Here is a 25,800-nt window from a genome sequence, read left to right as displayed (position 1 = left end):
GAACTTTGTGAAAACATTTCTTTACCTTTTCCATCGGCTTGTAGTTCTAGGAGTTTCCTAAGAAAAAACAGAAATTATATTTACTCAATAATAATCCAGACTTATTTCAATCAACTCTCCTGAGGCTGGGGTCAGCAAAGTAGAGGGAGGTTTCTTGCTGGAGGTCAGTATGCTGTCGCTGATTTCAGACTGTTCGACTATCAGCAGCAGTTTCTAACAGGCTATCATTGACAGACGGAAAACGATCCAAAATAAAAAGGAGAAAGTTGACCCCAGTAAATGAACCATTGCTCAGCAGAAAGTAATATTGGCTTGTTAGCTATAGACAAAGAAACATGTATTTCTATTATATCCCATCACCTCGCCCAGAAACGTCAAAAACTGCTTCAATGACCTGTAATTAATGTTCCACGGCACTTCACAGAACCACAATCAAACAAAATGTTACACCAAGCCAAAAAAGGCAATATTCGGAAGGTGCAAAAGGTTGGTCAAAGCGAACATTTTAGAGTCTCTTTAAAAGGAGGGAGAGGTAGAATGTAAGAGGGGTTTAGGGAAGGAATTCCAGAGCTTAGGGCCCAGACAGCTAAAGGCATGGCTGACAATTGTGGGGCAAATAATTTAGTGGTGCGCAAGAGACCAGAATCGGAGGAGTGCAGAGACCTCAGAGTATTGCAGGGCTTGAGAAAATTAGAGATCTAAGGAAGGACGTGACCATGGAGGGATTTGACGAGGACAACATTTAGAAAGAAATGTTGGTCAGGGCACCAGATGCGAGTTCTGAAAGCACAAAATTTGTCTGAGAAAATGCTCCCACGGAGAGATGGTCTCACTGAAGTTGGACTTGATTAAAATGATGTCGTCATTTGCATAATGATTTGATTTTAGCAGTCATTTTCTTAACACTCAAACACCACAATCACCGTTGGTCCATACGTTTCTCATTAGCAAGCTAATGTTTTTGAACATTGACTTAGATCGGGGGAGATACATTTTAGAAAAGGTTTTTAGGTTCCGAATTGAAATGAAAACAGAGGAACAGGAGGAAGCCTTTCAGCCCATCAAGCTAGTTCTGCGATTCAATTAGATCATTGCTATATTTCTATATTATTCCATCACATCAGATGATGGGAGGTTGTTTCCCCAAGCTGAGGAATCTAGAAAACGCTGTCCTTGTTTCAGAATAGAGGATTGGCTGCTCATCACCGAGATGAGGAGAAATTTCTTCAGAGGTTTGAGAACCATTGGAATTCTCGACAAGAGCTCTGTGGATGCCCAGTCAATCAGTCTATCCAAGACAAAGATCAACATATTTTTGAATACTGTCAGGCTCCTTCCTTTTTTCCCTGTTTATCTGCTTATTTCCCTTTCTTTTATTTTGCTGTTACATTTTTGATCAATGGGTGTTTAATTGACTTATGTTTTCAAGGCAAAGCAGCCTTTAATTCAAACATGCAGATTCCTGAAGGCTGTGCTGTTTTAGACTGGTGGCTGGAGATTGGTTGGTCCCAGCGATGACTCAATTTGATTGATGTGGTTGGTGGCCAATGAATTGGCCCAGAAGGCTGTGATCCTCACGGTAATAAGAGGTGATTGGATATTATTTTTCTAGAATTTTTCTCGGCGCCACAAGTTTCCATTTCAGTTTCAACTTTTGGTTCTGCAGTCTGGCTGGAGGATTTCAAGTAATTCTCTCCCAAAAGGTCCAGCTGAACTCTTCATAAGGCCACTGTGAGGGATGATTATCTCTCCAGCAAGAGTGTCATTCTCTTGAGACTACAAAGGCTTGAAGTCAAACCATCAGCTGGAAGCAAGGATTAATGTGAGATAAAGTGCCTCAGGAAAGAAATAGGCCTGAATGTGAACCTTCAGGCAGAAAGCCCAGTTTAATAAAAAAAACTCAGGTGTCTCTCCAGAAGAAAACCTGCTGCTTGTGAGTACTGAATGAACGACTCTGTGAAGAAGACCATTAACAGCTGTAAACCAGAGTGCTGTGAGGATAGCTTGCTGAGGCACCATCTTAACTTGCTGCGTCTCTTAACGTTTTGACCCCCATCCTTATTATTTTTACACTCTTCCTCCTCTCCTCCTCTGTGTTTGTCAGTCGTGTGTGCATGCGGGTAAAGGGGGGACAGATGGGTTGTTGTTATTCAGTTGCATTCACTGCATATTTAACCATTGATCTTGTTATAAATAAACAGTAATTTTGTTTCAACTTAAAAACCTAGAGACTGTAATTATTAGGCAGCCAAGAGCCAAAGATTTTGGGAATTTGATAAGAATTATTGGTTAATTTGCTTGTGTTGTGACTCCAGGTCATGTGGGGCTGGAATTGACTGTGCACTAGCCCAAGGTGTTGAAACAATACCAAGGTTATTAAGGGATATTTGGATAGTGTGCAAAGGTGGAAGCCAAGGTTGAAGATCAGCCGTGATTTTATTGAATGATGGCGCAGCCTCAATTGGCTGAATGGCCTGCTCTTATTCCTTTGCTTATTTCTTATACTTAAGGTGTTGGGATGCTGATAGATTGTGCCCACAGTTGGGCAAATTACATGGATTACCTCCGAAAATCACTGACCAGTAATTGACTGAAAAATGGAATAATGTTACATTTTTTCCCTTGCTATAGCTTTGATTGTAGTCTCTTTTTCCATGTGGAGAATTCTCTGTGATATTTCTATACACCTGGGATTTCTGGTAAACTGCAAATGAAAATTAATGGTTTCCTATTACCTGTTGCCTCTTGCATTTTATTATCCTTCAACGTCTAAAGATTTTAATAGCAGTTTCCTGCTGCTTTTCAGTTGCAATGCATTTCAATCCCTATAAGGAGCTGACTATTGGCAACAGGCAGGTGCTTGCAAAACAAACCAATGTTATCAAACAGAATTTGACACCAAGCCACACAGAGAAACATGAGGATAGTTAGACCAAAAACATGGTCAAAGAGGTAGGTTTAGCATCGTAAACGAAGGTGTGGAGAGGCAGAAAGGCTTAAGGGAGGCAGTGGCATAGTGGTAATGTCATTGAACTAATCAATAAAAGACACTCTTTGGTCTGCCAGTGCAAAAGAGTTGTATCCAACCGGGTTTTGCAGACTGGCACATTCCAAAACCCAGGACTACTTGCTAAGGAATGCACTAAAGCTTGGGGGAGCACAGTGGTTAGCATTGCTGCCTCATGGCACCGAGATCCCAGGTTCGATCCCGGCTCTGGGACACTGTCCGTGTGGAGTTTGAACATTCTCCCCATGTTTGTGTGGGTTTCACCCCCACAACTCAAAGATGTGCAGGGTAGGTGGATTGGTCACGTTAAATTGCCCCTTAATTGGAAAAAATTGATTGGATATACTAAATTTTTTTTTAAAAGCTTGGGGGAGCCACCACGGAGGTGCAATGGGGAAAGGTCGCTTTCTAAGACCTTTCAGCCAGAGTGAACTGAGGGGAGGGGATTGTCTAGAACCCCCTCCGGCTGTATGACTTGCATTGAATGTATATGGTGAATATTACATGCATCACAATTGTATTGAAAAACATCAATATTCTTGCACTTTATGTGATTGCCATTTTGAAATGTTTGCAATGTTCCTTCAGATATTTTACAAATAAAGTATATTTTTGAAAAAACATGCCACAATAATCTGGAGGCTCAGGCTGGAGCTCTGGTGGGACGGGTTCAAATCCCACCATAACAGCTGAATATAAAACTTGATCTCAATTATAGTAACGGGCAGCAAAGTGATTAGCACAGTTGCTTCACAGCTGCAGGGTCCCAGGTTCGATTCCCAGCTGGGTCACTGTCTGTGCGGACTCTGCACGTTCTCTCCGTGTCTGCTCCGGTTTCCTCCCACAGTCCAAAGATGTGCGGGGTTAGATGGACAGGCCATGCTAAATTGCCCTTAGTGTCCAAAAAGGTTAAGTGGGATTTCTGGGTTACGGAGGTAGGGTAGAACGTGGGCTTGAGTAGGGTGCTCTTTGTAAGGGCCGGTGCAGAGTCGATGGGCCGAATGACCTCCTTCTGCACTCTAAATTCTATGATTCTATGACCGTGACATCATTGTTGATAATCAGAAAACCCCATCTGGTTCATCAATGTCATTTAGGGAATAAATCCTGTCTTTCCCTTGTCTGGCCTACATGTGACTCCAGACACAGAAACGGTCAGCAATTGTCTGGCAAACCACTCAATTTTATCGAACTGCTACAAAGTACAACAAAAGGTATGAAATTGGACGGACCACCCAGCAGCAATCTCGGCACTGGAAATTATAACCCTGTAAACATCAGGCTTATGGGAGAGCTAGAGCTGACCCACAGATCGTCAAGGGAGCTTGACAAAATTGTAATCACTGCATCATACCATACCGACAATGTCTCAGGACACCACGATCATCATGACTGCATATGTCCTGTCCCACCAACCGAACAGACCCACCAGAGGTGGCGGCACAGTGGTGTACAGTTGAGGGAGTAGCCCAGAAGTCCTCAACATCCACTCTGTAAAGTTTCATGACATGGGGGCAGCAGGGTAGCATGGTGGTTAGCATAAATGCTTCACAGCTCCAGGGTCCCAGGTTCGATTCCCGGCTGGGTCACTGTCTGTGTGGAGTCTGCACGTCCTCCCCCCTGTGTGCGTGGGTTTCCTCCGGGTGCTCCGGTTTCCTCCCACAGTCCAAAGATGTGCGGGCTAGGTGGATTGGCCATGCTAAATTGCCCGTAGTGTCCTAATAAAAGTAAGGTTAAGGGGGGGGTTGTTGGGTTACGGGTATAGGGTGGATACGTGGGTTTGAGTAGGGTGATCATGGCTCGGCACAACATTGAGGGCCGAAGGGCCTGTTCTGTGCTGTACTGTTCTATGTTCTATGTTCTATCAGGCCAAACATCAGCAAGGAAATACATTGCTGGTTACGACCTACTGACCTCCAGTTACCACCCACCACCTTCCTTCCTAACCTCCCAACCCACACCAGCCCCACCCTCAGTTGTTGAATCGGTACTCTTATAGATTGAACATCATTTGGAATAAGTACAAAGGGTGGAAAGGGCACAGAATGTAATCCGGCTGGGGGACTTCAATTACCAAGTATGGCTTGTTAGCACAACCACTGACCTAGCCAGCTGAGTCCTAAAGGACATAGCTTCTAGACTGATTCTGCAGCAAATGGCCTGGGAGCCACCAAGAGGGAAAACTCATGCTCACCAACCTGTCACAGATGAATGGTCCATGACAGTATTTGCAGTAGTGACCAGCACTAAACACTAGTGCAGAATAAGTCCTGTTTTCACATTAAGGAACCGTACCCCCATTATCTGACTCTATCACCATGCAAAATGGGGTAGACTTTGAACATATCTAGCAACTCCAGACGGAACATCCATGAGGCGTTATAAACCATCAGCAGCAACAGAAATGTACTTGACTACAATCTGTAACCTCATGACCCGGTATATCCCCCACATTACCATTACCACAGAGCCGGGGATGAATCCTGGTTCAATGAAAAGTACTGGAGGGCATGCCAGGAGTAACATCAGGCACACCTAAAACTGAGGTGTCAACCTGGTGAAGCCACAACACAGGACTACCGATTGCCAAACAGCATAAGCAACAAGTAATAGGCATAGTTTTTTTTTTTTAAATTTAGAGTACCCGATTATTTTTTCCAATTAAGGGGCAATTTTAGAGTGGCCAATCTACCTATCCTGCACATCTTTGGGTTGTGGGGGTGAAACCCACGCAGACACGGGGAGAATGTGCAAACTCCACACGAACAGTGACCCAGGGCCGGGATTCGAACCCGGGTCCTCAGCGCCATCGGCAGCAATGCTAACCACTGTGCCACCGTGCTGCCCCGTAATAGGCATAGTTAGGCAATCCCACAACTAATGGATGAGATCCAACTCTGCAGTCCTGCCACAGGGTTCAATAACCAGGGGAAATAGATTTATGGCAAGAGTCAGGAGATTTAGAGGGGATTTAGGGAAAACCTTTTTTCCCCCCAGAGGGTGGTAGGAGTCTGGAACTCACTTGAATCACCACAGCATTCAAGGTTACAGACCAAGTGCTGAAAAACAGGAGTCAAATAGGTGCTCGATAGCCGACAGGGACAATGGCCCAAAAAGCCTCTTTCTGTGCTGTAAAGTTCCATGACTCGGTCATGAATGGTGGTGATAATTAAGCAACTCACTCTACAAATAGCCCCATTGACAATGATGAGCTGAAATCTTCTCTTAGAGGGTTGAGAGACTTTGTAACACTCTGCCTCAGAAGGCAGTGGAGGTGGTCATTGAATATTTTTAAGGCAAAGGGAGATAGATTCTTGTTAGGCAAGGGAATCAAAGGATATATATAGGGGGTAGATAGGAATGTGGAATTTAAACACAAACAGATGAGTCATGATCTTACTGAATGGCAGAACAAGCTTGAGGGGCCGAATGGTCGACGCCTATTTTGTATGTTTGTGTGTGTCAGCCAAAAAATGAGTCACCCAGCCTAATCTCACATTCCAGCATTTGGCCCGTTGCCCTGGAGGTTATGGGTCTTCAAGTGCATCTGCAGGCACTTTTAATTGAGTTGAGGGTTTCTGCCTCTGCTACTCTTTCAGACAGTGAGTACCACATCCCTCAGGATGACAAAATATTTTCTCACCTTCCCTCTAATCGTTCTACCAACCACTTCAAATTCATGCCACCGAGTCACTGACTCATCCACTCTATCCAGACCTCCCAATTTTATACATCTCAATCAAATCTCCCCCAAACTGCCCCAGCTTATCCAATCCTTCCCAATTGCTGTAATTTTCCAGTCCTAGCAACATCCTCGTAAAGCTCCTCTATGCTGTCTCCTACTATAATGACATGCTTTCTGCAATGTGGTGACCAAAGCTGCACAGAGTACTCAAATAGTGGCAGAATTAATGTTTCAGAAAGTTCCAGCATAACCTCCCTGCCCTTACATTTGATACCCAGGCTAACAAAGGAAAGACATTTCATGATGCTGAACCTTCCACTACCACGCATGCAGTAGCCTTCACTAAATCAGGATTGGCATTGATTGGTCTGAAGCAATATCCTTCTCAAAGTTGCCAATGGAATCTTCACTCTGCTGCTGTTCCCAGCCTTCTCGGGCTGTTACTTTGCGCCAGATAACTCAGACTCCTGCAGACACTGCTCCTCTTTATAACCTCACTCCAGCTCTGGAGAGCTGCTTTATTGAAATTTTCTTGGCAACAGTGAACCCATTCCAACCTTTTTACTGTAAAATATTATTGGCTTATAGACTTTTCGCCAGATGTTTCTGTTTAGTTGATTAAAGGTTTATATCCCATGTGGTCGATATTGTACACAGACTGATGGATATTGGGAGTGATAACAGTGCCTGGAATCAAACTGAGAAGTTTATATGTCTAAATAAATTAAAAGAGGAGCTTGATTTATTTCATATCCTCTGAAACTCAATAGGTTACTTCCTGAGAATCACTGTCGCCTGCTAATTGTATTGCTTTAACATTCTTTCGATTTCGGGGGCAGCACTGTGGTGCAGTGGGTAAGCCCCGCCGCCTCATGGCGCTGAGGTCCCAGGTTTGATCGCAGCTCTGGGTCACTGTCCGTGTGGAGTTTGCACATACTCCCCGTGTTTGCGTGGGTTTCGCCCCCACAACCCAAAGATGTGCTGGGTAGTTGGATTGGGCCGTGTCGCGTCTTTTTGTCCGACGTCACTTCGTCCAACGACACTTCGTCCACGTCTTTTGGTCCAACGTCTTTTTGTCCGCATGTCTTTTGGTCCAACGTCTTTTTGTCCAATTATCCAATTACAAATTTAGCTGGACTTACCTGGTGATTTTTCTGAACTAGAAATAACTGCAAATTATCTTCGATGTAGTGCAGTAACACAGACAATACTTGTTTAGAGTTCGAATGCTCTTATTTGACTGTTAAGTGCATGAAACTAGAAAGTAACCCTTTCCCACAAAACTTCATAAAATGTAGCCGATTTAATTTATTTTTAAAAATCTGCGAGGGACATGCAGAGCGTTGTCACCTCACGCCTGTGAACTTCTGTTAGTTCATTAAGGGAGGCATATGCAGGGTGTACTTGATTTTCCGGTGATTGACATTTTAAAATATATCCATCATTTGGGGCACTGGCGCCTGGCATATTTTAATGCAAAGGTCTTTGCAAAATGTAAAATGACAGCTTTGCGTTTCGCAGATATTAAACTGATTGTCGGAAGGAACTTGGTTCCCGTAAGTACACTAACACAGCAAAATCTGAATCAATCCGTACATGATCGGAATATACATTATTCAATATAAGATTTCAACCCTCTGCTAGGTAAAGTGCAAACACCCCTCTTGTAGGAAACACATACGAAAGGTGTATCACAAGGAATGGCGTGATTATGACAAATTGCAGCATCGGTTTTCAGTGATGTCCCCACTGCTAGTTACAGAGCCGGATCAAATTTAGACTGAGTAAATGTTCTGTTTATATAATCCCTATTTCAATAATCCACGCAGAGATCAACTCTGGCAATATAAGTCAAGTTACAAAAAGTCTTTGACAAAAAAAATCATCCGAGAAAAAAACGTAACAAGTCACAAAAAGTCTTTGACGAAAAAAATCATCGGACAAAAAGACGTTGGACCAAAAGACGTGGACGAAGTGTCGTTGGACGAAATGACGTCGGACGAAAAGACATAGCACCGGATTGGGCACGTTAAATTGCTCCTTAATTGGAAAAAATTAATTCGTACTCTAAATTTTTTTTAAAAAAGAGTTTATTTTGATTTCTTGGTCTTCACAAGGGCTTGGATTCCGTCGACCTTTTACTGCATCAATTTGACAACAAGAAAAGTGGTCAAGGATCCTGGTGGAACTGGTTGTTCAACTGGGATATCTGCTGGATTGTCAAATCTCATTTATACATCTAAGTAACATGTTTAGCACAGGGCTAAATCGCTGGCTTTGAAAGCAATCAAGGCAGGCCAGCAGCACGGTTCAATTCCTATACCATCCTCCCCGAACAGGCGCCGGAATGTGGCGATTAGGGGCTTTTCACAGTAACTTCATTTGAAGCCTACTTGTGACAATAAGCCACTTTCATTTCATTTCATTTCAGGAGGAGGTCTTTCAGCCCCTCAGGCCTGCTCTGCCATTCAACAAGATCCTGACTGATCTTCTACTTCAACCAGTACCCCAGCTTCGATTCCTTTTGTGACCAAAACCCGATCGATCTTGGCCGCGAATAAGCTCATTGTTTGAGCATCCCCGGTTCTCTGGGGTGTAGATCACAATGATTGGCATCCTCTGAACATGACTGCACTGCTCTATCTTTGAGTTTAAACCAAGGCTCCAACGACCTGCACATGGCTGGCTTCTCTCAAAGGTTGTTCCTTTGGATTTTTCGGTTCCTCTGGTGGCTGCAACCGTAGTTTGACTCCCCTGGAATTGGTCACTTGTTTGGCATGTATGTTATTTGCCACTTATCAGCCAAAATAAAAAAATGTTATCCAGGTCATGCTGCATGTGCTCATGAAAATGGTTCAGTATCTGAGGAGGTGCCAATGGTGCTGAAAACTGAAACCATCAGCGAACGTCCTCGCTTCTGATGGGAGATCATTGATGAAACAGGTGAAGATGGTTGGGCCGAAGACACTATCCTGAGAACTCCTACACAGTGATGTCCTGGAGCTGAGATGTTTGACCTCCAACCACAACCTTCTTCCTTTGTGCCAGGTATGACTCCAACCAGTGGAGAGTTTTCCCCCTGATTCCCATTGGTTAGATTTGCTAGGCCTCCTTGATGACCCACTCACACAAGCTGCCTTGATGTCAAGGGCAGTCACTCTCACACGAGTGGAGAGAAAAGATTTCCCAGCACTAATCAAAAAGGAAGTAGTAAGTCTCCCAGTGTCCTATCAATATTGCCCTTTAAGCTCCTCCACCAACAGCAGTCCAGCTGGTCAGAGGCTGCACACAAATCAGCTACAGTATTTGCCTACATCAGTAGTTTTCACATTTTATTTCCCGGGATCCACTTTTGCCAACCAGCGGAGCTTCGGGACCCACATTGGCTGACTCTCCTGACCCACTCACAACGTTACGGTCACTTCCCTTTAATGCGAAAGGGAATCCTGCTTGGTCCTCAAGATCTCATTCCAATCAGGTTCACAAGAAGAGAGGGCAATCATGTGCCAGTTCAGCCAGTTCCTTTGTGCTGTCTTCATTTTTGAGAAAATGGAAAATCCAACCATTGCGAGATCATGTTCAGTAGGTACACTGCCTATTTGTGTCTCTGGCCATCTCTTACTTGTAAGAAAACAATTCATCTGCAATCTGCACAGTCCTCTTGACTTGCTTGCCAGCAGCTAGAAAATGGCAGAAGTTCTCCTCTGTAATTTGGTGCCCAAAGTATCTTCATACAGGGCACTTGGCATCAAGTGTACATGGAGGTCGCATGACCAGCTCACTGCTGCCGCCTTTGGCCGGAAGACTGCATACAGCCCCATTTCTTTCTCATTTATAAGGCGGCTACGTCCGCCATTCTCAATAAAAATGCCGGTAAGCGACTATTGGGCCCTTCTGCTGCTATCGGGACCACCGCGGAAACGCAGCAACCAATCGTTCCGTGACATTGCCGACACCGGCCCGCGAGCCACACTTAGGAAAACCCTGGCTACAAGTGCACTTCAAAAGTAATGGATTGGCTGTGAAGTCATTTGGGACATGCGGAGGACAGTATAAGCAGCTATAGTGAGTGTCAAGCTTTTTCTTCCTGTGTGCTTCCAGAGAAACATGTTTATTGTAATTAACTCAATTATTTGCTTGGATCAGGTGGATACAAATACAGACCTCCAGCCCATCATTCAATATCTCTGTGTGTTTGGAATCAAACACCGATCCCTGGATTTCATTAGGACAGGACGGGCCATTTTTCTTTCATCAGGGGCACTGCTGGAAAATTGAATCTGACGGCCTAACAAACCTCTCTGACAAAGCCCGATGTGGCACAAAGAAAAACGATGAACTCGGCAAAAATTAAAAAAATCCTTGATGTATTGCTCGGAAAGAATTCTATTGCTCATGCTGGAAATCTCTGGACTGCTTTTGTCATACACTTTCAAACAAATATAATTAAAGTAAAGGTGAAGTTGCAGCTTTGGAATCATCTCGGGATCAGGGATCCATATTTTACTGTTTTTTAAAAACAAATTTGGAGTACCCAATTATTTATTTCCGATTAAGGGGCAACTTAGTGCGGTCAATCCATCTACCCTGCACATCTTTGGGTTTGTGGGGGTGAGACCCACGCAGATACAGGGAGAATGCGAAAACTCCACACAGACAGTGACCTGGGGCTGAGATCGAACCCGGATCCTCAGCGCCCTAGGCAGCAGTGCTAACCACTGTGCCACCGTGCTACCCTTCATATTTTACTGGTTTTAAGAAATATTCCTCTAGCCCCTCCTCGGGTATGCACTCAAATTTGTGTTGCCCATCGCTAAACACATAATCAGCCATGAATTAGTGTAAACGTCCACTTTTTAAAAAAAAGTTGGCTTCTAAAATCAGTGGTTGCGATATTTAAGAGTGATAGCTTGGTGCCTTTAAAATGGGGTTAGTCATTTTCAATGAGAGTAATCCAATTTTAAAACCGGAAAATTACTTTTAAAAATATACGGGGCACTTGCTAATTATATCAGAGTGCAGTAGTTTCTTAGTAAACAAAAATAAACTCAAAACCCTTTCAACAGTTCCTGGTTGTGTACCTTAAAAAATCCCTTTGAGAATCTCCTCTCAGGCTCATCAAACAAGCCCAATTACAGAAACTCAATGATGATGAATTCACGCTGGGGTAGAGTCTGCTTCGGCTTTTAAACTGGCAAAGATCATGGAATTTCGATTACCGCTGAATGTAACTTGTGCTCAACATTCTGCAATAATTGACCCGAGTTTTGCCAATTTTGGGTGAGGTGTGCTGAAGAAACAAGTGTGGACGGATTGAAAATCCCTGCCCAATATTGAATACTGTGTTGTAAAATATGCCCGACAGTGTTTCCTGCACAGATCAGGTAATGCTGATCTTTTGAAATTATGAAAGTGAACAAAAAGACTTGCAGTCCTGCAGCACCTTTTCATAATCTCCCAACGATCCAATGCACTTCACAACATACCAATTGTTCCTGACGCTATGTAGGCAAGGCAGCAGCTGAACAGCCACTACTCAAGCCAGAGTGAAATAGATGATTTAGGTAAAAGTGAAATACTGTGGATCTGAAACAGAAACAGAAAATGCTGAACAAACTCAGCAGGCCTGGCAACATCTGTGGTGAGAGAAACTGAGGCAAAGTTTCGAGTCTCTTAAGATACCAATCGTCGGTGGAAAGATCCAATTGGAATTATTTAAATGCTAATTAAGCATGTGAGTTGAGAGTTTGGGAAGACCTGTCATTTCTAAAATTAATTTTGGAGTACCCAATTCATTTTCTCCAATTAAGGGGCAATTTAGCGTGGCCAATCCACCTAGTCTTTGGGTTGTGGGGGCGAAACCCATGCAAACACGGGGAGAATGTGCAAATTCCACACGGACAGTGACCCAGAGCCGGGATTGAACCCGAGACCTCGGCGCCGTGAGGCTCCAGGGCTAACCCACTGCGCCATCGTGCTGCCCCCGGGAAGACCTGTCATCGTAACCAGGGTATGAACATGGAAAATAGGAGGAGGCCATTCGGCCCTTCGAGGCTGCTCCGCCATTCATTATGATCATGGCTGATCCTCCAACTCAATATCCTAATCCCGCTTTCTCCCCCATGTCCTTTGATCCCCTTAACCCCAAGTACTACATCTAACTGCTTCGTAGAAACATTTAGGGCTGGATTCTTCCGCCCCGCCCACCGCAAGATCGTCATGGGCGAGGTGCGGACAATGGAAAGGTCCATTGACCTCTAGCAGGATTGTCCAGTCGCTGGGTGGGGTGGCCGGAGAATCCTGCCCATAATGTTTTGGCCTCAACTACTTCCTGAGGTAACAAATTCCACAGGCTCACCACTCTCTGGGTGAAGAATTTTCTCCTCATCTCTGTCCTAAATAGTCTCCCCCGTATGGTCAGGGGGTTCTGTGACCCGGGTTCTGGACACACCCACCATCGGGAACATTCTTCCTGCATCTACCCTGTCTAGTCCTGTTAGAATTTTTAGGTTACTATGAGATTCAGCCTCATTCTTATAAACTCCAGCAAATACAACTCTAGGATGAGATTATCAGGCACTGGGGATTTATCAGCCTCCAATCCCATCAATTAACCCAACACCATTTCTCTACTAATATTGATCTCCTTCCATTGCTCCTTTTCACTAAACCCTGTGCCTCCAACCTGTCTGGTATCTGATTTGTGCCCTCATTTGTGAAGACAGAACCAAAGTATGTGTTTAGTTGCTCAGCCATTTCTTTCTCCCCTGTAATACATTCCTGTTTCTGACTGTAAGGGACACACATTTGTCTTCACCAATCTTTTCCTCTTCACATACCTGTAGAAACTTTTACAATCAGTTTTATGTACCCTGCAAGCTTACTCACGTACTCTATTTTCCACTTCTTCATCAATCCCAAGGATTAATTTTATTGAATGGCGGGATACGGACCCCAGATGTGTAGAAGGCTTTATGTTAGACGGGCAGCGTGATCGCCACAGGCTTGGAGGCCAAAGGGTCTGTTCCTGTGCTGTACTTTTCCTTGTTCTTTGCTCCTGTGCCAATTAGCTTGTGGCTCAGGTAGTAATCCAGAGATTACCTTTCTGGTTCTGCTTTTTAATTTCGCCCCTAGCTGCTCATATCTCCTTCAGCAGAACCTCTATCCTTGTTCTACCTATGTTGTTGGTATCTACATGGACCACCACAACTGGATCTTTACCCTCCTGCTCAAAGTTCCTCTGCAGCCCAGATTATATATCTCGAACCCGAGCACCAGGTAGACAACACAACCTTTGGGACACTCGATCCTGGTCACAAAGAACAGTGTCAGGACCCCTAACTATACTAACCCCGATTACGACTCCACTTCTTTTCTCTCCTCCCACTTGAATGGCTCCCTCTGCCACGGTGCTGTGTTCAGTTTGCTCATCCTCCTCACTGACCCCCTTCTCATCCACACAGGGAGTAAGAATCTAAAATGTGTTGGACAAGGATTGAGGTTCCTGCAACCCTACGTCCTGGATCCCTCCACCTACCTCACTCATAGTCACACCCCTCTGACCATGATAGTTAATTTAAGGGGTGTGACTGTCTCTTGAAACACAGTGTCCAGATACCTCTCCCCATCCCTGATGTGTGGCAGCACCTAAACCTCAGATTCCAGTTCATCAACTCTGAGCCACAGTTCCTCAAGCAACCAACACTTGCTACAGATGTGTTCACTAGGAACCCCAATGTAGTCCACATGCAGGTACAACACGTCGTCTGACCCTGCTTCTCTATTTTATTCAATTTGTTTTTAATTTGTTTTGTAATTTTAAATATCCAACTGGTTTTTCATCTTTCTAATCTGTTCTCCTTCTTATCTTTACCTATTCTAAATTGTTTTCAGATTAATGTCAATTAGTAGTTGGGGGTGGGGTGGGGGGGGGGGGGGGGAGAGGTAGGGTCAGAGTGGTGGCGGGGCGCATCAAAGGGAAGAGTCGGACTGCAGGGAAATGGAAGGGCGTTGGAGTTGAACTGGAAGGGTTTTGGGGTTGAACTGGCAGGAGAGGGGCGGTGGGGGAAGAGAGGGGTCAGACCACAAGGGAGGGTTAGCTGTGTGTGGGGGGGGTCATACCAAATTTGACGGAGAGGCAGACCAGTGGAATCAGGTTAGGGGTGGGGTAGTGGGTCCCCTGGGGGTTTGTGTGTGTGTGTGTGTGTGTGTGTGTATGTGTTTATGGAGTGTCCTCTGCATGGCTGGGTCTGGGTATTTGAAATAGTTACTCTGGAGTGATCTTTTCCCTCTAACTCAGAGCAACTATCAGGGTAAACCTGGCAGAACCATCCCAAATTAGCAGTTTAAATCACTTCTGCCGGATGGTTCCCAGCCCAGCTCAATCGTCCAGAAGAAGTTAGCTCTTCCCCAACGCATCATTGGGGTACCCTGTAATTTTGTCACTGGGGAACCTGGAAGTTATGGGCCATTGAATCAACCATGATTAGCCCACCTCAGCAGTACTTTGTACAGTTTTAGTCACAATTATTTTAAAAAGGGGTATTGAAGCATTGGAGAGTGTTAAAAAGAGATTTAAAAGAATGATACCAGAACTGCAGGGTTTGACCTACCGCCTTGTAGACCTCAGTAAGAATAGCATCCGCTGCCTCGATGTTCAATGAACTTCTTCAGTCTGTGTGGACTACCCTGCAAGAATGCCTCCATTGTCCAACTACAGGAAGTAGACAGGAGCTAGCAAATCTTTCAAGAACAGGAGAGGAATTTCACTCCTCTCCATTGCCAGCAAAACCTTTGTCAGAATCCTTCTGAATTGCTTAATGCAACATCTCAACCAGAATTTGCTACCAAATAGAACCTGCTTCGCTTTCAATATGATCATGACTGGTCTCAGGCTTCAACTCCTTTTGCCCACTCACTCCCACTCCCCGTATCCATTGATTCTCTTGAGACACCAAAAATCTGTCAATCCTAGCCTTAAATGCATTCAACAATGGAGCATTCACAACCCTCTATAGAACACTCCAAAGATTCACAACCCTTTGAGTATTTTGTTCTTTCATAGGATGCCAGCACAGCCAGCATTTGTCCATTCCTAACTGCCCTCAAATTGAGTGGCCAACTTGGCCATTTCAGAGAGCAGTTAAAAGTCAACTATATTACAGTGCATCTGACATCTCACACAGTCCAGAGCAGGAGGAGGATGGCAGATTTCCTCCTGTAAAGGACATGGAATTGGATTTTTACATCAATCGATGATGTGCGTCATGGTCACCATTAACGTGACTAGCTTTCAATTCCAGATTTTATTAATTTAATTCAAATTCCACCGGCTGCTGTGGAGCCTCAGTCTCTGGATTATCAGTCCAGTGACATTGCCACTATGCCACCTCCTCCCCCTAAAATGAAGTAATTTCTCATCATCTCAGTCCTAAATGTTTAGCCCCTTATCATGAGAACATGTCTCCGTTTTAGATTCCCTCCAGAGAAACAAGCTCTCAGCATCAACCCTATCAAGCCCCTTCAGAATCTGCGAGGGCCTTTGTTGAGCAACGGAGAAATTCAGCTGGACAGTGAACTAATAGAAGTAGTCTTTAAAATTATGAAAGGTTTTGAAGAGAGTAAACACAAGACTTCCTCTTGTGGGGGAATGACAAAACCAGGGGTCAGTATCTCAGATAGTCATCAAGAAATCAAATAGAGAATTCAAAAGAGAAATTCATCCCAAGGTTAGACAGCTCAAGATTACACATGCCCTGGATGATCAGGAGTCTTCTGCCCCATTCCGGAGCGTAGCAGGACGGCGTGTCTGTGCCAGCCCTCTTCTGATATCTTCCATGATGGTGATACTGGTATCGAAGTCAGACATCTCATGAACAGGAAGCTGTTCAATCTGAGATGGCTCCAGACAAAGACTAAGTTCTCCAAGGACATACTTTGTGATTTCCTGTTTGCTAATGATTGTGTACTAGCTCCTGGTTCAGAACTGAACATGCAATGTAGAATGAACTTGTTATCCAATGCATGCCACAACTTCAGCCTCATGATCAGCATGAAGAATACTGAAATACCAGCCTGCTCCAGCAAAGTCCCACCTTGAGCCTTCAGTCCATGACCAGAACCGACCAACAAAGGATAAGTTCACATATCTTGGCAGAGCACTCTTTCAAGCTGTCCAGATTGGTGATAGGGTACGTGCAGGAATTGCCAAAGCAAGGGTAACCTTTGGCAGACTTTGCACATAATTTGTGAAATGAAGAGGAATAAGTCTGCCTACAAACCGAAAGGCAATAGAGCAATAGTCCTGCCCATTCTGCTTTGTGCTGGAGAGATTTGCACTGTGTACCAGCGTCATGTCAAGGAACTCACCCACTTTCACTTGAGCTGCATTTGGTAGCTTCTGGAGATCAGGGGGCCGGACACAATACCCAACACAGAGGTGATAACCCGAGCAGGCATGCCAAGCATCCATCTCATTGCGAGACAGTCGCAACTGTGTTGGGTTGGCCATATGGTCAGAATGCCCGACACTCACTTCCCACAAGAAAAACATTATGGACATTTTCAGTCAAGGCTGTGCTCTCATGGCATTCAAAGGAAGCACAAGGAGGACATTCTGAAGGTCTCACTCATGAGAATCGACCACAAGACCAGGGGGAAGCTCATCAGCATACACCATGTGTAACCAAATAAAGAAGAGTGCAGCCTCCTTCAAAAGCAAGCACATTTCAGAGGGCAAGCATAAGGGAATGAAATCCTGAGACAGCAATTCATCGAAAACTCAATAATCTGTGGTATCCTATCCTATGTGCAGCAGATGTTTCCAAGCGCAGTCACCTCAGCTAAGCGCCTATCAAAAACCTACAAAACACTCCAGATGATGAACATGGCCGCCTTTACATCAAAGGACAAAAACACATTTAAGGGAAACTCGGCAAGCATATGACGGAGAAGGCGATGGAAGGTTCTACTGATAAGGTTGTGTGAGGATGGAAGCTTGATTGGAGCATAAACAGCTGATTGGACCAATAGAGTCAAATGACTGGTTTTGGTCCTGTATATTCTATACAATTCTTATATAACACAGCAGCTTTGATCACAGGAAGGATAGGGCAACGTCCCGTTTAACTCAATGCTAAAGCAAGAAACGTTTTTTTTTCATAAAATTCTTTTGGCCAATGGAATATAAAATTACTTTTTATGGAAAGGAAAACCATTAAATACAGCTGAGACACTAATGTTTTCCATTTGCCATTGCTAAACACTTCATGCAGAAATGTTTCCCAGATCTTAATCCACTGTGCTTTTCAGAAGTTCTGTGATCCACAAGTCAGCTAACTGACAACATATGCCAACCAATTCGGGAAATCAGAGTTTTGACATTAATGAAACGCACATCAGGAATAAACTACTAAGACAGCTGACAGGCGAGAACAACAAGGACAAAACAAACTCTACAGAAGTCGGGGGAGTGGACTGATGGTGCATTCTGGAGTTACATACGATAGGAAGAGAGAACAGGCACATGAGCCAACAGAGCAAAGGCGGGTCAAATTGGCAGGGAGAAAATTATGACTACTTGAAATTCAACCAGAGATGTTTATCCAAATAAAGCTTCCTTCCAATTGTGAAGATCTGCCAGAATGAGCATCAACAAAAAACAAAAGACAAATGCTCCATTGAAGAGCATGGATTATTGTTTACACCAATATTATGTTTAAACTAAATTACGAATGAAGTGCTCAAGAGTTCAAGGCAACCTCTTGGTCTGGGGCTGCTGTGGATTAGTTAAATCTGGACATAGAGCAACTTGCAACATAACTACAACAGACATTTATAGAGAGCCTTTGCAGAGGGGGATTGAGAGGGGATGGATAAGCGAACAGGCACTGAAGTAAAGGCAGTGGGGCGCATCAGAAAGATTTGGGAAGCACAATCAAAGATATAGTCTAATGGGTGGGTTTTGAGAGGTCTCTGAAAAAGGAAGGTGGAGAGATGCAGTGACTTAAGGAAGGAACTCCAATTATTCTGTTATATGATTCCTGCCCTGGGATGCATTCGCTGATCTTGGCACAGTGAAAACAGAACAACTGGGCATGGAAGAGTGCAGGCTCTTCACAGACCCCACCGAATTCTCCAGTCATTAATTTGAACAGATGAAAAAGGGTACGGTTACATAATGGGCATGTTAATGAACTAGTAACCCAGAGGCCTGGACCAATAGCCCAGAGAGAGGAGTTCAAATCCCATCTTGATAGATAGGTAAATTTAGTTAACTTAAATGAAAAGTGTGACATCGTGGGAAAACCAGCTGATAAAAGAGCGTGGGGAATAAGACTGAGAGTGGAGGTGGGAGGATGATAAAGCGTAAGAAAGAGAGATACTAAGAGAGGAGTGCTAGCTTGGAGCTCTTGAGGTGACATCAGGATTCAAAAGTGCCACTCCAGGACACGTGGAAGCCACTGAAGGGCGAATACAGTCAGGTAGTATTTACTACTTTTATCGGTTATAGTTTGTAAGGGACATATTATGTAGTAACAAAGACCAGAGAAGAAGGACTTAGCATAATTGATATCAATTGTGTTTAAGTATATTCCAGGTTTAAAGGAGTAAGTCATGGCAGCAGAGCTCAAGGCTATGGTGTGCTACTCCTGCTCTATGTGGGAAGCCAAGTTTTAGTGCCCCGGGCCAGTAGGCGTGCAGGAAGTGTCTCCAGCCCCTGGAAGCACAGGTTTCAGAGCTGGAGTGGCAGCTGTGAAATTGGACCATCTGCAAGGTAGAGAGTATCATGGAAAGCAATTAGAGAGAATTGATCACATTGCAGGTTAAGACTCCACAGGCAGGAAGGGAATGGCTGACCACCAGGCAGAGCAAGAGAACTAGGAAGGCAGTGCAGGAATCTCCTGTGATGATTCCTCTTCAAAACAGATAGACTGCTTTGGATACTGTTGGGGTGGAATGGCCGCTCTGGGAAAAATAGCGGCAGCCAAATTAGTTGCATCACAATTGGTTCTGCTACAAAGGGGAGGAGTAAGAAGTGTGGGAATTTAATAGTTATAGGGGATTTGATTGCAAGGGGAATAGATAGGTGTTTCTGTGGCCGCAAATAAGACTCCAGGGTGGTATGCTGCCTCCCTGGTGCTAGGTCAAAGATGTCTCAAAGACATTCTGAAGGGGGGGATGGAGGATGAACAATCAGTGGTCATGGTACACTTTGGTGTAAATGGGTAAAAAAAAAAGGATGAGGTCCAAAAAGCAGCATGTAGGGAATTAGGAAGGAAGTTGAATAGTGGGACTCAAAAGGTAGTGATCTCAGGATAACTACCAGTGCCACACACTAGGTAGAGTAGAAATCGCAGGATATATTGGATAAACATTTTTTTGAAAGGATGGTTTCATATTCCTGTGGCATTGGAACCGGTTCTGGGGGAGATGGGACCAGTACAAACTGGACAGGTTGCACCTGGGTAGGACCTGAACTGATGTCGTAGGGAGAGTGTAATAACTACAAGAATTGGCTCCACAAGTTAACTTATAAGGCACAATGATTTATTACAACTGTAGGCAACTTTTTAGAGAGTGCTTAAACCAACCTTTACATACTCAGCTCTAGGGTCTGCCGGGACAAGTCCCAACTTGTCCCAGTGAATTCCCAGCTCCATCTCTGATTAGACCAGTGGGTCACATGGCTCTTCCCTCATACTGTCCCTTAAAGAAAGGGTCTAGCCCCTCCAGCTACAGGGAGTTTGATAGAGGAGGGTTTAAAATAAAATGACAGAGATGGGAACCTATGCAAGGAGTTTGAGGAGGGGGAAGCACAAACAAGAGCAAAATACAGAAAGGGGAATAAGAAAAGTGATAAGCAGGGAAATTAAGGGCCAGAACCAAACTGGGCCACAGTGAAATATAATGGGAATGGGACAAGGAATGTTAAGGTACATGCTTTAAGACTTTGTGTCTTAATGAACGGAGCATTCGCAATTAAGTGGATGAATTAATCGCGCAAATAGATTAGAGGAGATTAATGTGTAGCATAAAGACTGGCATGGACCAGCTGGGTTCAATGGCCTGTTCTGGTGCCATAATAATCCGAGGACCAGGAAGTAGAAATCTGTCACTGGATCAGCATTGTCAATTGCTGTATTTGATCATATTTTAAGTCATCATTGACTATTCAGAATTAATTCAGGTTGTTATTAAAAATGCAAACTAGATAGTAAGAGCATTAAAGCACTGCATTAAAATTGGGGTTGATTTCCATTGCTAGTTGAGGCCCTTTCACACAGCCTATTCACACCATCTTGAAGAGTTTCAATAGCTTAAAGTCCAAGAACAGTTGATTTTAAAATTTATTTTGGTATTTGCTGGACTCTCCATGTGCGTGGATCTGCTATTTCCTGCGAAACAACTTTAATTTATGTAGCAACTTTAGCACAGTAAAACATAATTCAGATTCATTTACTGACAGGATTATAATCAGACAAAAAAAATTACATCAAACCACATACGGCAATATTAGGTCAAGCGATGGTTAAAAACAAGAAGCAATCCCCATGTCTGCGAGGGTTTCACCCCCACAACCCAAAGATGACCAGATTAGGTGGATTGGCCACACTAAATTGCCCATTAATTGGAAAAAAATAATTGGGTACTCAAAATTTATTTTAAAAAACAAGAGGCAGAGAGACGGAGGGGATTGAAGAGGGAATTCCAAAGCATATAGCCGAGACAATTGAAGGAATCAGCACCAATTGTGGGACAAAGGAGGTGGGTGGGGAATGGACAAGAGCCTGCAGATGGAGGAGAGCAGAATTCTCATTGGGTTGCAGGGCTGGGAAAGGTTATGGACATAGGGAAGGACAAGACCAGAGGGATGTACGAAAGAGGATGAGAACTTTAGAATTGACGCGTTAAATGATCGGGGGCTAGTGCAGGTCAGCAAGCACAGTGGGTGATTGGGGAATAGGACAATGTGAGTTAGGATATGAGCAGCTGAATTTTCAATTAATCTGGAAATTTGCTTTTTTCTTCCCCCCCCTCCTGAAGCTGTTCAGTACACTTGGCTTTTGTGTATGTTTTAACTGTGTCACCCAGTGAACTTGGCCCTAATTCCTCTTTGCGAGATTTGGCCTCTGCTCAAAAAGAAATCACAAATGTCCAGGGAGGGTGACAGTGGCTGTCATTCAAATTCATTTACTGACCAGAAGCCGTGTTTAACATCAAGTCCACGCACTTCAGGCACAAATTGTTTTGTTTTTGTCCCTTTTAGATCTCTCCTTGGAGCATCAAAATGTGGAAATGAAATACTCTCGGCAATGAATCAGTTTTACAAATTAGAACAAAACAGAAATGATTCTTGAAAGAAAACTCCTGCATTTATCTTACATCTTTCACAGCCACAGGACATCCCACAGTACTTTACAACCAATGAAATAGTTTTGAAGCGTAGTCATTCTTGTATTTTGGAAACATGGCAGCCAATTCGTGCACAGCAAGATCCCATGAACTGCAATCTGATAGTGACCAGATAATCTGTTTTTAGCTATGTTGATTGAGCGATAAATATTGCCCCCCCCCCCCCCCCCCCCCCCCCTCCCGGGCACCTGGGAAAACCTACCTGCTCTTTAAATTAGTGACATGGGATCCATTATGCCCATCTGAGGAGGAAACCGGGCCTCGGTTTAAATGTTTCTTCTGAAGACAGCAACTCTGACAGTGCTGCACTCCCTCAGTGTGAGCTGAGATTTTGTGCTCAGGTCTCTGGAGTGGGACTTGAACCTTGTGACTCAGAGGCTAGAGTGCTTCTAACACTGGCAGCTAAAATGGAAACAGAGATCGCGTGCTCTAGTGCTGGATGTTTTTCCCTATAATTCTTTAATTGCTCATAATTGTAAAATGTTTTGAAAGGAGACATATGTACATGTTTCTAGTATTTTTCACTTAGACATCATTACTATAAATTACTAGTTACGAATAGCATGATTCACGGGTCACAAACATTCTGGGATGGAATGCTTTCTTTCAACCTTCCTATAATGAAACATCGTGAAGTTGCAGATCAGTAACTGGAATGTCATCCCCAGTTTACCATTCCTGGTATCGATGGGGTCCTGTCACACAGGGAAGGAGTCACCACAAAATGGTAAAAATATTGCAGAAAGTACACCATTCTTTTGATCAACAACATCTCACACTAGAAAGATAGATCTACAAAATGGTATGGCCTGAAGCTTCAAATGGTATCCAGGAATATTCCAACAGAACTGCGTCACAGAGGAGTCTTGGCCATTTTTTATGAATCAACCAACATTATTATCTAATAATTTGTCTTAAACACCCAGTGTGATGATTATGCTCAGAGCCTCACTTACCCAGACTTGAGGAACACAAACTCACAATGTGAGCACTGGAATCTGTGGTATTAAAGGAAACAGGTTGGAAAGGAGGGAGTTTTGGACTTTTAGACATAGACATAGAATTTACAGTGCAGAAGGAGGCCATTCGGCCCATCGAGTCTGCACCGGCTCCTGGAAAGAGCACCCTACCCAAGGTTAACACCTCCACCCTATCCCCATAACCCAGTAACCCCATAACCCAGTACCCCACCCCACACTAAGGGCAATTTCGGACACTAAGGGCAATTTATCATGGCCAATCCACCTAACCTGCACATCTTTGGACTGTGGGAGGAAACAGGAGCACCCGGAGGAAACCCACGCACACACGGGGAGGATGTGCAGACTCCACAAAGACAGTGACCCAAGCCGGAATCAAACCTGGGACCCTGGAGCTGTGAAGCGATTGTGCTATCCACAATGCTACCGTGCTGCCCTTTATCAGAGAGAAGCTGTGAACAACATAATCATAATATTTCTCTTTCTCACTAAGTAGTCCATAAAAATATTTTGCTTATTCAGTTGGACAAGAAACACTCGGTAATTTCATACATTGAGAGAACCCTCATTGATGGGTTTTACTTAAGACTGAAAGGGGTCCAGCAAGTGCACAAATGAACTGTAGCCAGTTGGAAATGTCATCATCAAGAACAATATATACTAGCATATGCACATTGTAAGCACTGACCCTTCCATTACCGATCAGCCTTTGAGCCATTTTATCGGAGGTCAGGGCATTCTGTCCTACCTGAAGCACAATTTAGATTGTTCCAATGAAACAGCCAAAAGGTCCAACTGGCCAAGAACAGTCTTGGCACAGCCTCCCCCAATCCTCCATTGGCTATATCCTCTGTAAGAGTCCTTCCTTTGTTCCCATTTCATTTCTGTTATTTTATTATTTTGGTCCATGGACCATGATTGGAATGTGCATTTAAGGAGAAGACGCAAAGTTGAAACGGCCTGCTTGTCGGGACACCACGCTCCCAGATTTTGTTTTTAGAAAGGAGAAGTTAGGCTCTTCAGTACAGAGTGGATCTCAGGAGCCAGGTTTGGAGGAAGTCAGATCAATGGGTTGGCCAGTGACGGTGTTCTGCCTGACAACAGTCAGCGACTGGCTCCTGCGTGATGCTTTGTGACAGAACTGAGTGGAAATGTTTAGACCTTGGAAGTGAAAGGAACAGTCTCTCTCTCCTGCTTGCTAAAGTGAAATAACTACTTTATTGTTCTGAAAGCAGTGCATGACCGTCATATCCTTTGCTGTGAAATTGGAAAGATGCTGAGTCTGCAGTGAAGATAGACAACGCTGCCAGAGAAAACCATCCAATTCAGGGCATAACATTTTAGGAATGATGTCAAGGCCCTCAAGAGGGTGCAGAGGAGATGTAACAGGATTCCAGAGATGACAGGTTAAGTTGTATGGAGGGACAAGAGAAACTGTTATTGTTCTCCCCAATGTAGAGAATGTAGTGGGGAGATTCAGTGATGGTGTTCAAAATCATGAATAGTTTTGATAAAGTAAAGAAAAGCTGCCCCCTCAGACAAGAACACCAGTAAACCGAGGTCACAGATCGAAGATATTTGGCAGGAGCAGCAGAGACAGATGATATTTGATTCCAAGTTGCTATGATCTGGAATCCACTGTCTGAAAAGGCGGCGGAGCCAGATTCAGTAGAAATTGATCCTCTAATATGTGAAAATGGAAAATCTACAGGGCTGGGGAAAGGGCAAGCAAGTGGCATTGTTTGGATAGCTCCTTCAAAGAACTGGAACAGGCATGATGGGCCACCAGCTGCCTTCTGTGAAGTAAGATTCTATGATTCACCTAGGAGGCAAAGCATTACCACTTCCATGCAAATAACATTGAAACGAGGAAAAAAAAACTGCAGATAAATATAAAGATCAGACTGAGTTTCCTGGGCTTCATGTCCTCATATACTGACAACTGCACCCATCAAGTCTGGACTTCACTACCGTAAGGCATTATATAGTCCATAAACCAATTGTAGAACACACTTCAGTTATATATCATGACACCATTATTCCAATAGCAAAAGATTGGCGGTGAATAAACTTTACAAAGCGAGTCTTACGTTATATTGGCTGCTTGCGTCAGACGTGATGGACTCGTTCTGGATAGTGTTCTGTTGAGTGACGGTATCCTCCCTCTGGTGCAGCTTCTGTCCTGAATGATCATCATCGTCAGGGCTCTGCGAAAAATCAATTAAGAGGCTTTAGAAATTAACCCCTTTTTCAAACAGAGTTCATTCACGTGAGGAACATTGGTTCAAGAGAATGACTGACCTCCTCACTGTATTTGAGTCAAAAGCCACCATGAGAGGTGCACCTGCGCTCTACTTCTATTTCAGTAAGATGGTAAGCAGCCCATCATCAGAAATGCACTCTCTGCTGCACCAATTTTGGTGTTCCAAATCTACATTCTGCAATTTCCAAGTTGGGACACGGAGGAGTGTAATTGAGGATCCTCAATCTTTCATGTTTCCTGACTCACTTTATTCTCTGTTCTCAATCAAGGGCAAGGAGGAAAATCTCGATTCTTCCAGGATCTGGGAATGTTGTAGCCTTGTCGGCAGGGATTGATGGCTGTGATTTGTAAACATTCATTGTATCGTAAAACAGGAGAAGACCATTCAGCTCCTCGAACCTGTTCCACCATTCAATTAGGTCATGGCTAATCAAATGAGTACAGGTACCAG

At 44.0% G+C, this 25,800-nt stretch overlaps 1 protein-coding gene across 1 annotated transcript in view; it reads right to left on the bottom strand.

The window, feature by feature from the left end:
* The window catches only part of pawr (PRKC, apoptosis, WT1, regulator), an 84,959-nt gene that overhangs the window by 23,670 nt on the left and 35,489 nt on the right, over window positions 1–25,800 (bottom strand). Inside the window, exons 3-4 of the mRNA XM_038780293.1 lie at window positions 25,177–25,315; window positions 26–57 (exon numbers count right to left, since the gene is read on the bottom strand). Coding sequence (XP_038636221.1) covers window positions 26–57; window positions 25,177–25,315 — 171 coding nt within the window. The remainder of the gene's footprint in view (window positions 1–25; window positions 58–25,176; window positions 25,316–25,800) is intronic.

Source organism: Scyliorhinus canicula, chromosome 20 (genome assembly GCF_902713615.1).
Source record: "Scyliorhinus canicula chromosome 20, sScyCan1.1, whole genome shotgun sequence".
Classification (NCBI taxonomy): domain Eukaryota; kingdom Metazoa; phylum Chordata; class Chondrichthyes; order Carcharhiniformes; family Scyliorhinidae; genus Scyliorhinus; species Scyliorhinus canicula.
Note: the sequence above shows the minus strand (reverse complement) of the source record. Positions and strands in the feature narration are given on the sequence as shown.